Source organism: Panthera pardus, unplaced genomic scaffold, assembly GCF_024362965.1.
Source record: "Panthera pardus isolate Hobbes unplaced genomic scaffold, ASM2436296v1 HiC_scaffold_3, whole genome shotgun sequence".
In the NCBI taxonomy this organism is placed as follows: domain Eukaryota; kingdom Metazoa; phylum Chordata; class Mammalia; order Carnivora; family Felidae; genus Panthera; species Panthera pardus.
Window position 1 is genome coordinate 1,429,834 of NW_026526876.1, and position 15,520 is coordinate 1,445,353.

Below are 15,520 nucleotides of genomic sequence, written 5' to 3' on the forward strand. Positions count from 1 at the left end.
CCCAGGACAAGTTTCACATGAGGTGGGGGTGGGGGAGGGACACATACCCTTCCTCCGTCTCATTGATAATGTCGCAGATCTCCATGTTCAACGTCCAGTCTTCGCTTTGCAGGGAGCCATCTGTTGCCTTTTCTGTAAAGTCAGAGACAAAATGGATTTACATTTTTCCCAGAATCAGGGGGCCCTGGCAGGAAACAGGAAGGGGCCAGAACCACCACATCCCCCTCCCAAGCACATGGGCTGGGCCGGCAGAGCAGTTCTAAGGGTGCTATTTTCACAAGGGAGCATCCAGAGAGAGATCTGGCCCTGAGTTTTGCAAGATGGAAAGTTCCGGAGATTGGCTGCGTGACAACGTGAACGCACGGAACGCTTGAAAAAATGGTTAAGATGGTAATCTTCACGTTACATGTATTTCGACACAATTAAAAGTTTCAAAAATTAAATGAAAACACTCAACCCCCCTAAGGTAGGTATTATTCCCTCCCGCATTGAAAAGGAAGGAAAACAGGCTCAGAAAGGCTGGGTACTTGTCTGGGATCTCATCATTGGGACTGGGGATACCGGCATCCAACCTCAGGTTGCTTGTCTCTAAAGCCTACAAAGTTGCATGATCCCGCGCCCCACCTGCTAGTAAAGCTGAACTTTTTTTTTTTTTTAAGTTTATTTATTTTGAGAGAGACAGCAGAAGTGGGGGAGGGGCGGAGAAAGGGAGGGAGGGAGAGAGAGAGAAAGAAGAGAGAGAGAGAGAGAGAGAGAGAGAGAGAGAGAATATCCCAAGCAGGCTCTGTGCTGCCAGTGCAGAGCCCGACGCGGAGCTCGAATCCATGAAACCACAAGATCGTGACCTGAGCAGAAACCAAGAGTCCAGCGCTCAACCTACTGAGCCACCCAGGTGCCCCTAGGAAAGCTGGACTTTGGATCTGGGGTCGTAGCTTAGACAAATTCTAAACGTGCCCCATCCTACCTGTACAGTTCATGAGAGGGATAACATCACCACCATTTTCTTCATACAACCCACACTTCCACGGATAGATAAGGAAACAAACGACCTCTGTACATGCTGAAATTGTCCTTGTTTTACTGGATGCAGCTCTGGGGAAGTGACACTTGTTTTTACATAACATACTAGAACTCACACATCCAAACAAAGGCTGTACTTATAAGCAGTGACAATATACTCCAAAAATATAGCTACTGCTCAAGACATTTGTGCAACAGCTTCAGTCTGCATGTAAATGCCCCATCGTTTTAATTTTTGCCAAAAATGACACATCCCCAACTTTTCCACCCTCTTTATTCATCAACCTTAACACCCAAAGACCCGTTGAAACAAGCACGCGCGCCCATAAATGAGGCGGCTCTGTGTCTCAGGCAAATGCTGGGCCTGCAGCAGACTGGGCAGGGTGCTGGGAAGGCTCCGAGATCTGAGGAACCCTTAACCAAAGTCCACAATGGTGCCAGGCTGGCAGGGACAGAGGGAGTATCTGGTGTGTGCCCATAAGAAAAAAAGTGTGTGTGGAGAGGGAGAGGCAGGGATGAGAACCCGTGTCGGAGACTCACTGGAGGCAGACAGGCCCCCGAGACGCTGCTCCCCTGCCCCGTCCACCGCCTGCATGTGGAAAAGAGCAGCCACAGGAGGAGAGCTACCTGGAGGGTGAGGGTGGGGACAGACAACAGCCACCGTGGGAAGGGTAGGGGCAGGCCCCAGGAAGAATGGCCCGAAGCAGCGGTCAGCTTAGCCTAGAGAAAAAGACTAAGTACAGAGGCTACAGGAAGGCAGAGGGGACAGGCATGAGGCAGCATCCGGGAATCACCCAGCAGCGTGTCCCCTTGGCACTGGGCATCAGCCGGAGGCGGAAGGCCACAGCCAGGTCCTGGAGCCGGTAACCGTGTGAGTGAAATGATTCGCGCCTCTGGCCCTCTGCTCTCCCTGCCACGCTCAGCTGTCTCTGAACGGCCCTCCCCTTCAAGGTGTCCACTCCCAGAAGATGTGACTCCCCCCAAGGTCTCACACAACAGGGGAGCGTCTGTGGCCATGAGTGCAGAGCAAATGCTCAAGAGGAGACCAATCCCAAAAAAGCCACTCTGCCCGCAGGCCCGTGCTTTCAACCCTTCTCAGCCGGCCAGGGGAGAGGCCAGCTGGCCAAACGGCCACTCCGAGCTGGTCATCCGTCCCTGTCACAGCACCGGCTGCGGCACAGACGCTCATGAGGAAGAAAGTCTGTGACTGCACTCTGGTAGGGCCATAGGGACACTGTCTTGGGAGGCTTAATAGAGGAAATATTAAATCAATGAAACCTCATTTCCAAGTTCGGTTTAGCAGCAGAATCCATTAACCTTATATTCACCCGCTCCCTTCCTCTAATAATACCGGGAAGGGGTTCAAAGGCATGATAACTTATCCTCCGGGTAGCGCATTCTATTCAATTACTGGGATTCTGAGTTTCCAAGCTAAAAGATATATACTCGTTTTGATTATAAAGAACCAACCCAAAAAGAATGCTGCTTTCTTTTCATTTTGCTGGAAATGCCACATAAATACAACCGTGGGTATTTGGCTCTGCTGAAACAGATGAGGGAAGTAGGGCTGACAAAGGAGCTCAAATCAGTTCTTATTTTTCTCTGCTCATAAAAGAATTCCCAGCAATGGGAACAAAGTTGTATCTGATTGCCCCTGGAACTGCAGCCACTCAATGCGTGCTCCCTCACTCAGTCCTGTCCCCGGGCCAGAGGAAGCAAAATTCAATCTCATTTCTTTTGTCACGTAAATCGTCAAAACCTAAGATAAATCCTGGTGCAACAGCAGAAACACAACGCTCCAGGGAGCGATGGGGCAAGTCATTCCCATCAGCCAGCCCTGGGGACGGATAAAGATCAAAACACCAGTGACCCTGGCTGCAAAAACTGACCTTTCAGAGTTCTCTGGTGATATGCTAATGGCCAGGGGCTGAACTGGGCAAGACCAGGCAGGACAGGGCTGCACTGGGGCTGGGCAGGGCAGAGCAGGGCTAGGTAGGGCAGGTCTAGGCAGGGCAAGGCTGAGCAGGAAGGGCAGGGCTGGGATGAGCAAAGCAGGGCAGGGCTGGGCAGGGCAGGGCAGGGCTGGGCAGGGCAGAGCAGGGCTGGGCTGGGCTGGGCAAGGCAGGGCTGAGCAGGGCTGGGCTGGGCTGGGCTGGGCTGGGCTGAGCAGGGCAGGGCAGACCAGGGCTGGGCTCAGCAGGGCAGAACAGGGCAGAGCAGACCAGGTCTGGGCTGAGCAGGGCAGGGCAGGGCAGGGCAGGGCAGGACAGAGCTGGGCTGGGCAAGGCAAGGTTGAGCAGGGCTGCGCAGGGCTGAACAGGACTGGGCAAGACTGGATCGGGCAGGGCAGAGCTGGGCAGGGTAGGGCAGGACTGGGCAGGGCAGGGCAGGGCAGGGCTGGGAGGCCAGGGCAGGGCTGGGAAGGCCAGGGCAGGGCTGGGGAGGCCAGGGCAGGGCTGGGGAGGCCAGGGCAGGGCTGGGGAGGCCAGGGCAGGGCTGGGATGGGCAGAGCTGGGCAGAAGCAAACACAGCTCCCATTAAACCTTCAGTGCAAGACAGTATATTATCCTAAAGCTATTGACAAGGCATTTTCTCCATTCACAAAAGGCTGCCTCCAGCCAGGTGGAAGCTGGGAGCCAGGATGCCCTGAAGCCTAGACCCTGACGGCAATGATCGTGTTCTCTCAGGCTTGGTATTTCTGTCCCCCCACCCCCACCCCCACAGTCTGAAATCCCAGGCGGTCCTGCTGGGAGGAGCCTCACAATCCAGTGGCTTGGTTTCTTGGCTGCTGCTGTCTACACTTTGATGTTAAATATAGTGACTTCAGAGCAGCTAGCACCAGAAGGCAAAAGAGGGCTGGCTTTAGCATTTTGCATTCAGCAACATCCTTTTGGTGAGAATGGAGAAAAAATAGCCAAATTATCTACCTCCCCAACAATCAAGAGTGTGGGTCGCAGCCCAGAGGCACTGGCACAAAGGAACATCATTCAGGGTTCTTTCATGCCAGGTATTGAGGAAGAAGAAAAGGGGGTTGGGGTGGGCAGGAAGCTCCTCTGATAATATGCACCAATAATAGGAGATGAACCTTCTCGATTACTACATGCTAGTGAGGCAGGTTGGCATATACCAGTCGGGTGGAAAGAAAAATCAATCCTGACATTCTACACAGAGCCATTATTGTCTATTGCTTCAAATTCCTAACATGCTTTGTGAATGTTAATTGCAGCTGCTCCCCATCCACCGGAGAGACAAGAGAATGAATTCCAAATACTCATCCCTATTTTATAGGATGTCCTTTTCTATGACAGCTGTCCCTGCTCCTCTCGCACCCCTCTAAAGGAAGGTAACAGGACAAGAAGAAGGTATACAAAGTATGTCTGGTCAGCCTGTAGACTATTGTGAGGCAGCTTTCTCTGTAACTTGAAGGCAAAATAAAACCCCACGGTGCCCGTGCCCTTCGCTCCAGATTGGCAGAGCCCGAGTCATGCCATGCACTGCATTTGCAGATGACGAAGACGCTACCTTCAGAGGTCAGTATAATGGGAGAGGGCTCTGGAGAGTCAGACAGGCAGTCGGTTAAGGTACAGTCCAGTCTGAGTTGTAAGAGGACAACCACAGCCCTCTGGGTGGCTTTGATACCTGTGCCCTGGTGCCAAGGAGCCGGGAGGAAATTCATGGCACCCTGCGCACACACTGTGACAGACAACAGCAGCTTCTTTAAGCAGAACACAAACGTTGACAAGATAAACCAGAAAGAACCAGCCAGTGACCGTGTGACGGCCCGGAGGAAGCGACCACGCCTCTCTCTCACACACCCCAGCGAGAGAGCTCCAAGGAGGGCAGGAGGTATTACCCAGAAGCTTTTTACAAATATTCCTGGCGTGGTCCCAGTCCACACCTTCAGATCCGAACCTTTCGGGCACAAAGCCAGGTACTGACATGTTTTAACAGCTCCCCCCGGGTGGCTCGTCATACAGCCAGGGCTGAGAACACTAACTCAGGGGAAGGAGAGCCAACAGAGTCGTCCAGCCGCCACAAATGTACTATACAGCTACCAATGCTGGACACTGGGGACAAAGAGGAAGGCAAGACAGCCTAGAGTCCGCCCTCACGAAGCTCCTGGCCCACAGGAGGACAAGGAGTCAAGTGATCCTGGCTCGGCCTCTGTGGACGCTGAGCTCCCGGGACTACTTACTCCCGTTTCTTCTCTGGGCGTTAGCTTTCCTGACAAGTGAGCCAACAGGCCGGCGTGATCTCTGACCCTCACGCTCCTCGCCGCCCACCCCATTCTGACAGTGTGTTGGCCGATGTGTCCTTTTTCTTCTTTTTTGGTAATAGAGGGTTGTTTTTTTTTTTTTTTTTTGTGGTAAAATACACAGAACATCAAATTCACCATTTTAGCCTTTTGAAAGTGTGCAGATCAGCGGCACGAAGTACATTTCACACTGCTGTGCAACCATCACCACCACCGTCCACCCACAGAACCTCATCTTCCCAAACTGCAACTGTCTCCATTCAACACTGTCTGCTCACTCCCCTCCCCACAGCCCCTGGCAAGCATCATTGTGCTTTTCTCTCTCCACGAATGTGAGGACTCTAGGAACCTCGGAGAAGTGGAAGCATCCACTATTTCTCTTTTTGTGTCTGGCTTATTTCACTTGGCATAATGTTCTCAAGGCTATTCTGCATTGTAGCAGGTTATCAGAATTTCATTCCTTTTTAAGGCTGAGTAATATTCTGTTGCATGAATATACCCCACTTTGGGTATCTCTTCGCCTGTGGATGGACACATGGGTTGCTCCCACCTTTTTTGGCTACTGTGAATGCTGCTAAGAACATGGGTGTGCAGACAGCTGTTTGAGTCCCTTCTTTCTGTTCTTTGGGGTATATACCCGGAAGTGGAATTACAGATCATATGGTAATTCTATGCTTAATGTTTTAAGAACTGCCAAATTGTGTTCCACAGTGGCTGCATCATTTTACATTCCCACCAGCAACGGACAAGGGTTCCAACTTCTCCACGTCCTCGCCAACACCTGTTATTTTATGTCTCATCATGGTTCTGATTTGCACTTTCTAGTGACTTAGTGATGTTAAGCACCTTTCCACATGTTTATCGGCCATTTGTATACCTTCTTTGGGTGAATGTCTATTTGAGCCAGTTTTTGAATTAGGCAGTTTTGTTAAATCTGTTTATGGGTTCTGAAAGTTTTTTTTTTCTTTCTTTCTTCACGAAATCTTTAGGGTTTTCTACACATAAGGTCACGTCATCTTGGTGAGTTGCATAAGCTCTTTACATATTCTGGATATTAATCCTTTATCAGATGTATATTTTTCAAATATTGTCTTCCATTCTATAGGCTGTCTTTTCTTTGCTTTTTTTTTTTTTAACATTTATTTATTTTTGAGAGAGAAATAGAGCACAAGTTGGGGAGGGGCAAAGAGAGAGGGAGATACAATCTGAAGCAGGCTCTAGGCTCTGAGCTGTCAGCACAAGAGCCTGATGCAGGGCTCGAACTCAAGGACTGTGAGATCATGACCTGAGCCAAAACTGGATTAACCAATAGAGCCACCAAGGCATTACAGGCTGTCTTTTCACTCTCTTGAAAATGTCCTTTGATGCCCCAAAGTTCCTAATTTTGATTAAGTCCAATTCACCTACTTTTTTCTTTTGTTGCCTATGCTTTTGGTGTGATAGCCAAGAAATCACTGCTAAATCCAATGTCATGAAGCTATTTCCCTGTGTTTTCTTCTAAGACTTTTATAGTTTTAGCTCTATGCTTATATCTTCGACATATTTGAATTTTCCTATGGAATAAGGTAAAGGTCCAACTTCAGTCTTGTGTCAGTGGATATCCAGTTTCCCCAGCACCATCTGTTGAAAAGACTGTCCTTTCTCTACTGAAAGGTCTTGGCACCCTCGTCAAAAATCAATTGACCATGTGAGAGGGTTAATTTCTGGGCTCTCTATTCTATTCCATTGGTCTAGGTCTGTCCTTATGCCAGTACCACATTGTTCACTGTTCTGATGACAGTGAGTTTTGGAATCAGGAAGTGTGAGTCCTCCAAATGCCTTTCCTTTTCAAGGTTGTTTTAATTATTTGGAATCCCTTGAGATTCCATAAGAATTTTAGGATGGATTTTTCTATTCCTGCAAAAAATGTTGGTGGAATTTGATTGGGGCCATATTGAATCTGTAGCTCATTTTAGGTAGAATTATCATCTTAAAAATATTAAGTCTTCTATCCATGAATATGGGATGTCTTTCCATGTATTTATGTTTTCTTTAATTTCTCTTAACAATGTTCTGTAGTTTTTGTGTACAAGACTCTGCCTCTTTGATAATTCCTAAGGATTTTATTCTTGTTGATGTTATTATAAATGGATTTTCTGAATTTCCTTTTTAGATTGTTCATTGTATAGAAACAGCTGATTCTTGAGTGTTGATTTTGTACCCTTCCATTTGGCTGAATCTGTTTATTAGTTGTTTTTTGTTGTGTTTTTTTCCCCATGAAGTCTTTAGGTTTTTTTTCTACATACAAGGTCATGTCATCTGCAAACGGAGATAATTTTACTTCCTTTCCCATTTGGAAGCTTTTTATTTCTTTTTCCTCCCTAACTGCTCTGGCTAGCACTTCCAGTACCTTGGTGAAGAGAAGCTGGTGAAAATGGGCATTCTTGGGCTAACACACACTTTTACAAAACCTGATCATATGCTGTAAGAACAAACAAAGCTGAAGAGAAGACCCATCTGAGTACTCACTGCACGGAAAAGTAGGTTATCTGCTGGGCGGGGCCGGGGAGGGTGTAAAAGCAAGAAGTACAACAGAATCCAGAGGACTCTGCAATCCAAGGGGCCTTGTATCTCTGCCTCCAGCCCTGAAGAAATCACCTTAGACTTCCCTGGTTGTAAAGCCTTCACACCAGCTAACTCGCTCCAATCCCATAACCTTTCCAGAGCCTCCTTTCATACCATCCCCAAGTGATGCCCTGAGAGGAGCTTCCCAGCACTTGAAGGCACAGTCTATGCAAGGATGAGCTTTCAAACCCATTCTAATGCTAGCATTCTAAGAGTTTCTTCCAATCTCACTGGCTTGATGAGCCATAAATATATTCTTGGCTCCATATCTAAACCCGAAGCTGCATGAAGGCAGGGCATCTTCAGTTCTTCGGGAAGGCCCAACCTTATGCTGATGAGGGCCTTTTAGAAGTCGGATGATCACTGTAAACCCTTCCAAGGCCCCTGGGTGATAGGCCCTGGGCAGTCTGGCAAAAGTGGAACTAGGTTCCCAGCTGTTTCTGTGTTCTCCCTTTGGACTCTGAATCAGGAGAAATGGGCCATCATAGTGGAGAGTGGAGAGTGAACAGGGGGTTTGAACTCAGACTTTGGTGAATCCTAGTTCTGCCATTTACTGTGTGACCCCAGGGCAGTAATTTGACCTGTCCAAGCCTTTCTGTCATCGATAAAGTGCTATACCAGTAACAGCACTTCTCACAACAGTTGTTGTGAGACTAAACAACACATACAAAGCACTGGACAGAGCCTAGGATACAGACTTTCATTCCTCCACAAGCCGTGATAATGGCTATTGCTTTTATTATTTTTTTAAATGTTTGTTTATTTTTGAGAGACAGAAAAAGGGAGAGAGAGAGCGAGCACAGGGAGGAGCAGAGAGAGAGAGAGGGAGACAGAGGATGTGAAGCGGGCTCTGAACTGAGAGCAGTGTGCCTGATGTGGGGCTCAAACTCATGAACCACGAGATCATGACTGGAGCCGAAGTCAGACACTCAACTGACTGAGCCACCCAGGCGCCCCAGCTTTCATTATTACTGCAGCTTCTGTGAAAGGGATTCTGCTAACATTCCCCTGGGCGCCCCTTCCTTCAGCATTCCTGTGTTACCACTGCCACCTACAGGTAAATAGCTATCCACAGGCTGTGCCCAGCAGATTCAGTGCCCTAGGATCATACAAGTATCTCCAGCCTTCCTGTTTTCTGAGTTTCTGAGCCAGGAGAGCTCCATGCCCAGAAGCCACAAGGGGCTCCTGTTCCAGAAGGAAGCCCCCAAACAGCATGGCCCATCAGCAAGGTAAAGAAATAGCCACGGCACAATTTCCTGAGGAATCCAAATGTTAAAACTCCAAGAGGTGTGAGAGGCCATCCAATAAGAAGATTCCCCATGAGTTACTCAAAACAGGTATCACATTTCCTGGACTTCTAGAAATGGGGCATGGGGAGGGAGATATGGGGGGTACAATGTTGCTGCTAGCTTCCCAATGACAGCTTCTTGCCCTCAAAGCTAGCACTGAAATACTGCTCTCAAGTCTTCAAGGAAACCAGCTCTCATTTCTATCACCACAAAAAAAAAAAAAAAAAAAGGAAAAGAAAAGAAAAGAAAAAAGAAAGAAATCCAAAGTCTACCAGGCACAACATTCTATTTGGGCCAGGTTCTTCACTTGTGTTACCTTATTTAACCCTCCCCTCCCCCTCCGGGCAGGGTAGCCCCATTCTAACAGGTGAAGAGTATCATCAAGCCCAGACTGGTGACTAGTCCAACAGTGCATAGCTGGCAGGTAGCAGCACTGTCATGACCCAGGTCTTCCTGGTAGACCGCACCTTGGACTTGGACTCATCCCCAAACAGAGGACGGTGGGGCAAAGAAAAGCCTGTGGCCTCAGGAGTTCCTGGATGCAGGAACCCTCCTGACCACACAGATGAGGGCTTAAAAGACTCCTGGGGTCTGAAATGTAAAACAGAGTGCTGATAAAAGAAAGGTCAAGTCCAATTAGCTGCTGGATCCGTTTTTTCCCTTCTTTTTTAAATTTTTAAATAAACTTTTAACATGGGAATAATCTTACCTTTCCTGAAAAGTTGCAGAGATTATACAAACAGTCCCCATATGCCCTTCTCTTGGTTTCTGCGAATATTAACCTCTTACATAACCACTGTCCATTTATCAAAACTACAAATTACCACTGGCACAGCACTATTAACGAAACTCCAGACCAGACTTGGATTTCTCCAGTTTTCCACTCATGCCCCTTTCTGTCCACAATCCGATCCAGAATACCACACTGCGTTTAGTTGTCCCTTCTTTTTGATCTGTTTTCTTTAAAGATGCACAGACCCACAACATCCCGAACTTCTTCTCCTGTCTGGAGAGCTCAATTCCAAAGGGCAGCTCTGTCTGAGCCACAATTCCACGCCCTGGCCTAATTAGGACACCACATGCTCCCACTCCCCAAACAAAGGAGTCCTTCAGGCCAGCCAAACAACAGAGAAAATAGAAGCTTGTTAGCCACACAGGCCCGGGGCTGCTGATCCAAGTTCTTTTTTAACTGGAATTCCCTTGAGAGGGATCCACAGATTTTAAAATGCATTCGGGGTGTGTTCTCTAGAAGCAGAGCCACTGGTTTGATGTGTTCTCTTCTTTGTACTTACTGGAATATTTTATGTGTGGACTAAACGAGTGTGCGAGAGAGGAGCTGGGGGAAGACACGGATTGAGGGCTGGGGTGGCAGTGGGCAAGTGGGGGGAGGAGAGGTCTCGGCAGGGGCCAGGGCCAGGGCCAGGCCCGGGCCAGGAGGAGGGTGTGGTAGTGGGCTGGGCCCAGCCCAGCCAGCCCAGCAGTTTGCTCTCGTAACAGCCAGGCAGGTGGGCCAGTGGACCACGGGGAAGAGAAAAGGTCCCCGGGGAGCTGGTGCTAAGGTTAGAGCTGCCTTAAAGCAGAGCAGATATGCTGCTGATTCCTTCTTCCCCAGAGTGCCTCTCAAGGGGCCGTGCACCCTGAGAGCAGACAGGCGCGCCTGCAAATTTCACTCCCTGTGTGCGCTGCCCGTGCTCAGCGACTCCTGATTATGGAGGCCTACGTCCTCGAGGAGACTGAATGCCAGCCCTCGGGGAGCAGGAACATGCAAGGCCACCCTAAGGCTTCTCAGTTTAATTCAAAAACTTTAACTGAGAGGCCTCCCCCCCCCCCCCCACCCCCAGGCACTGTGCTGGAGTGGGACAGAAAAATAAGCAAGACGGAGCCCCTGCCCTTAAGGAGGTCACCAGGCAGGAGACTTGCAAATAAGCAGCCAGTACAGAATGTGGGGAGTGTTCCAACAGGAGTGTGCGGGAGGGAGGAAAATAGGAAGACTGATGGGCAACAGATGACTGGGGGAATAGTTAATCACGCTGGAGAGAGGGGAGGAAGGGCCTGTGAAACGAAACGGCAGGAATCTGGAGGAGGAGGAAGGGTCCTCGCCCGCAGCACCAGCGAGCAGAGATGTGAGGACGGAAAGGCCGGGCTGTGGTGAAGGGAAGCAGTGACAGGAGGCCAGCTGGGAGAGCCCTTTCATTTTCTGTAAGGAGTGTGCGCTTTCCGCAGGAGGCAACGGACGGGCCTTTCCAACCCGAGTGACAAGAATATTTGCGTTTGACACAGACCCCTCCGGTGGCAGCGTGGGGGCTGTACTGGAGCGCAGAGACTGGCGGCAGGAAGCAGGGGCAGGTTACCAGACCGGCTCCGTGGAAAAGCGGAGACAGGAAGGGCATTTGGTCAAGGGCATGGCTGTGAATTTGGTGTTGTAGGCGTCAGTCCTGGGTCATTCGACCCTGGGCACAGGTCTTAAACTCTCTGAACTACAGTTCGGTCTGCCATGAAAGGGGGCCAAAGAGTTGCTACGCCTCAGCGGAGTGGTCGTGAAGATTAGAGTGACTGATACAAAACACCAGATGGGGAACCCAGCACACAGGGAGAGTGTGGGGAATATGAACTACAATTCTTAACACACGCCTTCCGCGGCCTGGACCTGGGGGAAGACCGAATTCGCGTGCAGAGGGCAGAGGCGGGGTTAACAGTCTTCAAGGCAGAGGCTGAGGAGGCTACCCTAAGTCCCTCCTAGAGGGACCGTGACAGGGCTGCACTCTGTTGGCCAGGCACCAATCGGCCTACTAGACCAGCCAGAGACCACAAGCATCATCCTGAACCAAACTAAAAAGGAAGGTCTTCTTTCTGCCTCAAAGAGCGATTACAAAATTCCAAGCCCAAGCTGGGAGAAAGACTCCCCAAAGTTCCCCCGGGCTCACTCCTGCTGTGCTCAGTAAAGCCAGAGTGCTTTGACTAACTCCTGCAAAGCGCTGTCCTTCAGAACTAGGTAAAGAGAAACACTCTCCCTGCAGTCAAAGGCATTTGTGGGGAGCAGTCAAAGGCAACCCAGCAGAGTAAGGCTCAACTATAAGCTAGTCTTACCATCTGGAGGCCTTGTCTTGGGAGGCATAGCGGCTAATAAAAAACAGCCCCGGTAAAACAATAAAGTTAAATTCTTACTCTTAAATTAACACACTGTTAAAAGAATAACACGCACTGCTAGGAAGGCTGATGTGAAACCAGAACATCAGGTTCTTGAAGGTAGCATACACTTAAGAACTCTTTGGAAAAACAACTTGGACAATAGCTATCAAGCGGTATGCTGTAAAAGATTCTAATCCTTTGACCTAATAATCTCTTTAGGACTCCACTTAAAAGCAACATCTCACAGAAAAAAGCCACCCACCCCAGCAATTCTCCTCATAGGCATACACACCCAAGAGACATGAAAACGTTATGTCCACACAAAAACCTGTACATGAACGTTCATGACAGCATTAATGTAACAGCCAAAAAGTTGAAACCGCCCAAACGTCTATTGAGTGATAAAAAGATAAAATATGGCATATCCATACAATGGAATAATATTTGGCAATACAAAGGAACGAAATTCTGATATGTGTTTCAACATGGATGAACTTAGAAAACATCATGCCAAGTGAAAGAAGCAAAACATAAAAGGACAAATACTGTGGCTCGGTCGGTTACGTGTCTGACGTCAGCTCAGGTCATGTTCTCACAGTCTGTGGGTTCGAGCCCCACACTGGGCTCTAAGCTGATACCGTGGAGCCTGCTTCAGATCCTCTGTCTCCTCTCTCTGCTCCTCCCCTGCTCGCCTGCTCTCTCTCAAAAATAAACATTAAAAAGAAAAAAAAGGACAAATACTGTATGATTGCACTTACGTGAGGTATCTAGAATAGTCAAATTCATAGACTCAGAAAGCAGAAGGGTGGGTGCCAGCAGCAGCAGGGAGGTTAATGGGGGGTTAGTGTTGAATGGATATAGTGTTTCAGTTTGGGAAGAGGAGAAAGTTCTGGAAATGGACGGTAGAAATGGTTGTACAACAATGTACACTTAATGTACACTTAATGCACTTAATGTACTCGATGCACACAGGGGTGGGGCAGAGGGGGGGGGAGAGAGAGAGAATCTCAAGCAGGCACCACACCAGTGCAGAGCCTGAAGTGGGCTCGATCTCACAACCATGAGATCATGACTTGAGACAAAAATCAAGACCCAGACGCTTAAATGACTGAGCCACCCGGGTGCTCCATGTTACATTTTTAATGGGAAAAAAAGACCACAGGTTGTAGGAGTCCATGTATACAAAATGTCCAGAAGAGGCAAATCTATGGAGACAGAAAGTAGATTAGTGGTTGCCTAGGGTTGAGACGGGAATTGACTGCTAATGTGTATGGGATGATAAAGTTGTTCCACAACTGAATAGAGGTGACGGCCACACAACTCTGCAAATATGCTAAAAACCACCGACTTGTACGCTTCAAATGGGTGAATTGCCTACTATGGGAATTATATCTCACCAAAGCTGTTGAAACAAGGGGAAAAGGCTACACACAGGCACATGTTCAATACAGAATTATTTAAAATTCACAAAACTAGAGGCGCCTGGGTGGTTCAGTCGGTTGGGCATCTAACTTTTCATTTCGGCTCAGGTCATGACCGCACAGTTAGTAGGACTGAGCCCCGTGTGGGGCTCTGCGCTGATAGCATGGAGCCTACTTGGGATTTTTCTCTACCTCTCTCTCTCTGCCTCTCCCTAGCTCACACACACATGCCTGCATCCTCTCTCTCGAAAAAATAAATAAACTTAAAAAAAATAAAACTCACAAAACTCAAATATGAAATCGAAAAAGGATGGCTAAGGAAATTATGGTACATTTATCAACTCAACTGAGTATCATACAGCCATTATTAAAATCACATAGAAGCATTTTATGATGGCATAAAGCAAACAAAATTGTTTAAAAAATTGTTTAAAACAAACAAAAAAAAAGATGCACCAGATATAAGGCCTGGGAGAGAAATAGAAAAAAAAGTGAAAATAATCAGTATCTTGAAGTATTTGGCATAGAGACATATCTTTTAAAACGTGTTCTGTCATCAGGGACGCCTGTGTGGCTCAGTCAGTTAAGTGTCCAACCCATGATTTAGGCTCAGGTCATGATCTCACGGTTCATGAGTTTGAGCCCCGTATCGGGTTTTGATGGACAGCACAGAGCCTGCTTTAGATTCCCTGTCTCCCTCTCTCTCTGCCCCTCCCTAGCTTGTGCTTTCTCTCTAAAAATGAATAAACAACAAAAATTTTTTAATGAGTTCTATTATTGTTTTATAAACAAAGAAAGGGAATATTGTACCGCAACAGACTGAGAAATAAAATGCAAGTTCATAACCAAAACTAAAACCCAGTTATTTAAATTCTTCCATCAAAAATAGCCAGGCACCAGGGGCGCCTGGGTGGCTCAGTCAGTTAAGTGTCCGACTTCGGCTCAGGTCATGATCACACGGCCCGTGAGTTCGAGCCCCGCGTCTGGCTCTGTGCTGACAGCTCAGAGCCTGGAGCCTGCTTTGGATTCTGTGTCTTCCTCTCTCTGACCCTCCCCTGTTCATGCTCTGTCTCTCTGTCTCAAAAATAAATAAACATTAAAAAAAAAAAAAAAAAAAAGCCAGGCACCAGGCATAAGGCTGTCCTGAACATACGTAAACCTTTTTATTGACTCTAGAGACTATTTTCCCTAAGAATAAAAGCCCTCTTACCCTAAGATCTAAAAGGCATTTGCATCCTGACCAAGCCTATTAACTCCCCCTTTTCCTAGACTGGGTTACTCATGACTTGGTTTTTCTTTTGAACCAGTGTATGTATGTATGTATGTATGTATGTATGTATGTATGTATTTATTTATTTTAATACTTATTTTTGAGAGAGTGCAAGCAGGGGAGGGACAGGTTGGGGGCAGAGAGAGGGGGACAGAGGATCTGAAGTGGGCTCTGTGCTGACATGCTGACAGCAGTGAGCTTGATGTGGGGCTCAAACTCACGAACTGCGAGATCATGACCTGAGTCAAAGTCAGACGCTCAACCGACTGAGCCACCCAGGTGTCCCATGACTCGGTTTTCACCACCTAGTAGGGGCCCCAGCTAGTCAAGAAGGAGCAAACAGAGAGCAAGCTGGGCTGGCACAGGGGAGGTGCGGACATGATATACACATGTGATTAGCATTCCAAAGACAGATACAACAGGGTTCTGAATCATCTGGGAAATTGCTCCTATCCATCAACATAGAAAAATCAGGAATATCAACATTGAGAACAAACAGGGAGATTACATTTAAATGTAACCATATTTAAAT

General features: G+C 48.0%; 1 protein-coding gene across 6 annotated transcripts in view; it reads right to left on the reverse strand.

The window, feature by feature from the left end:
- TOM1L2 (target of myb1 like 2 membrane trafficking protein) overlaps nucleotides 1-15,520 on the reverse strand; it is a 120,775-nt gene that overhangs the window by 60,244 nt on the left and 45,011 nt on the right. For 5 of the 6 annotated variants that reach the window (XM_019413285.2, XM_019413282.2, XM_019413281.2 and 2 more), the window contains exon 2: nucleotides 48-132. In XM_019413285.2, coding sequence (XP_019268830.2) covers nucleotides 48-132 — 85 coding nt within the window. Of the gene's footprint in view, nucleotides 1-47; nucleotides 133-15,520 lie in introns of those variants that run through there. The other variant, XM_019413283.2, reaches the window with a different exon arrangement.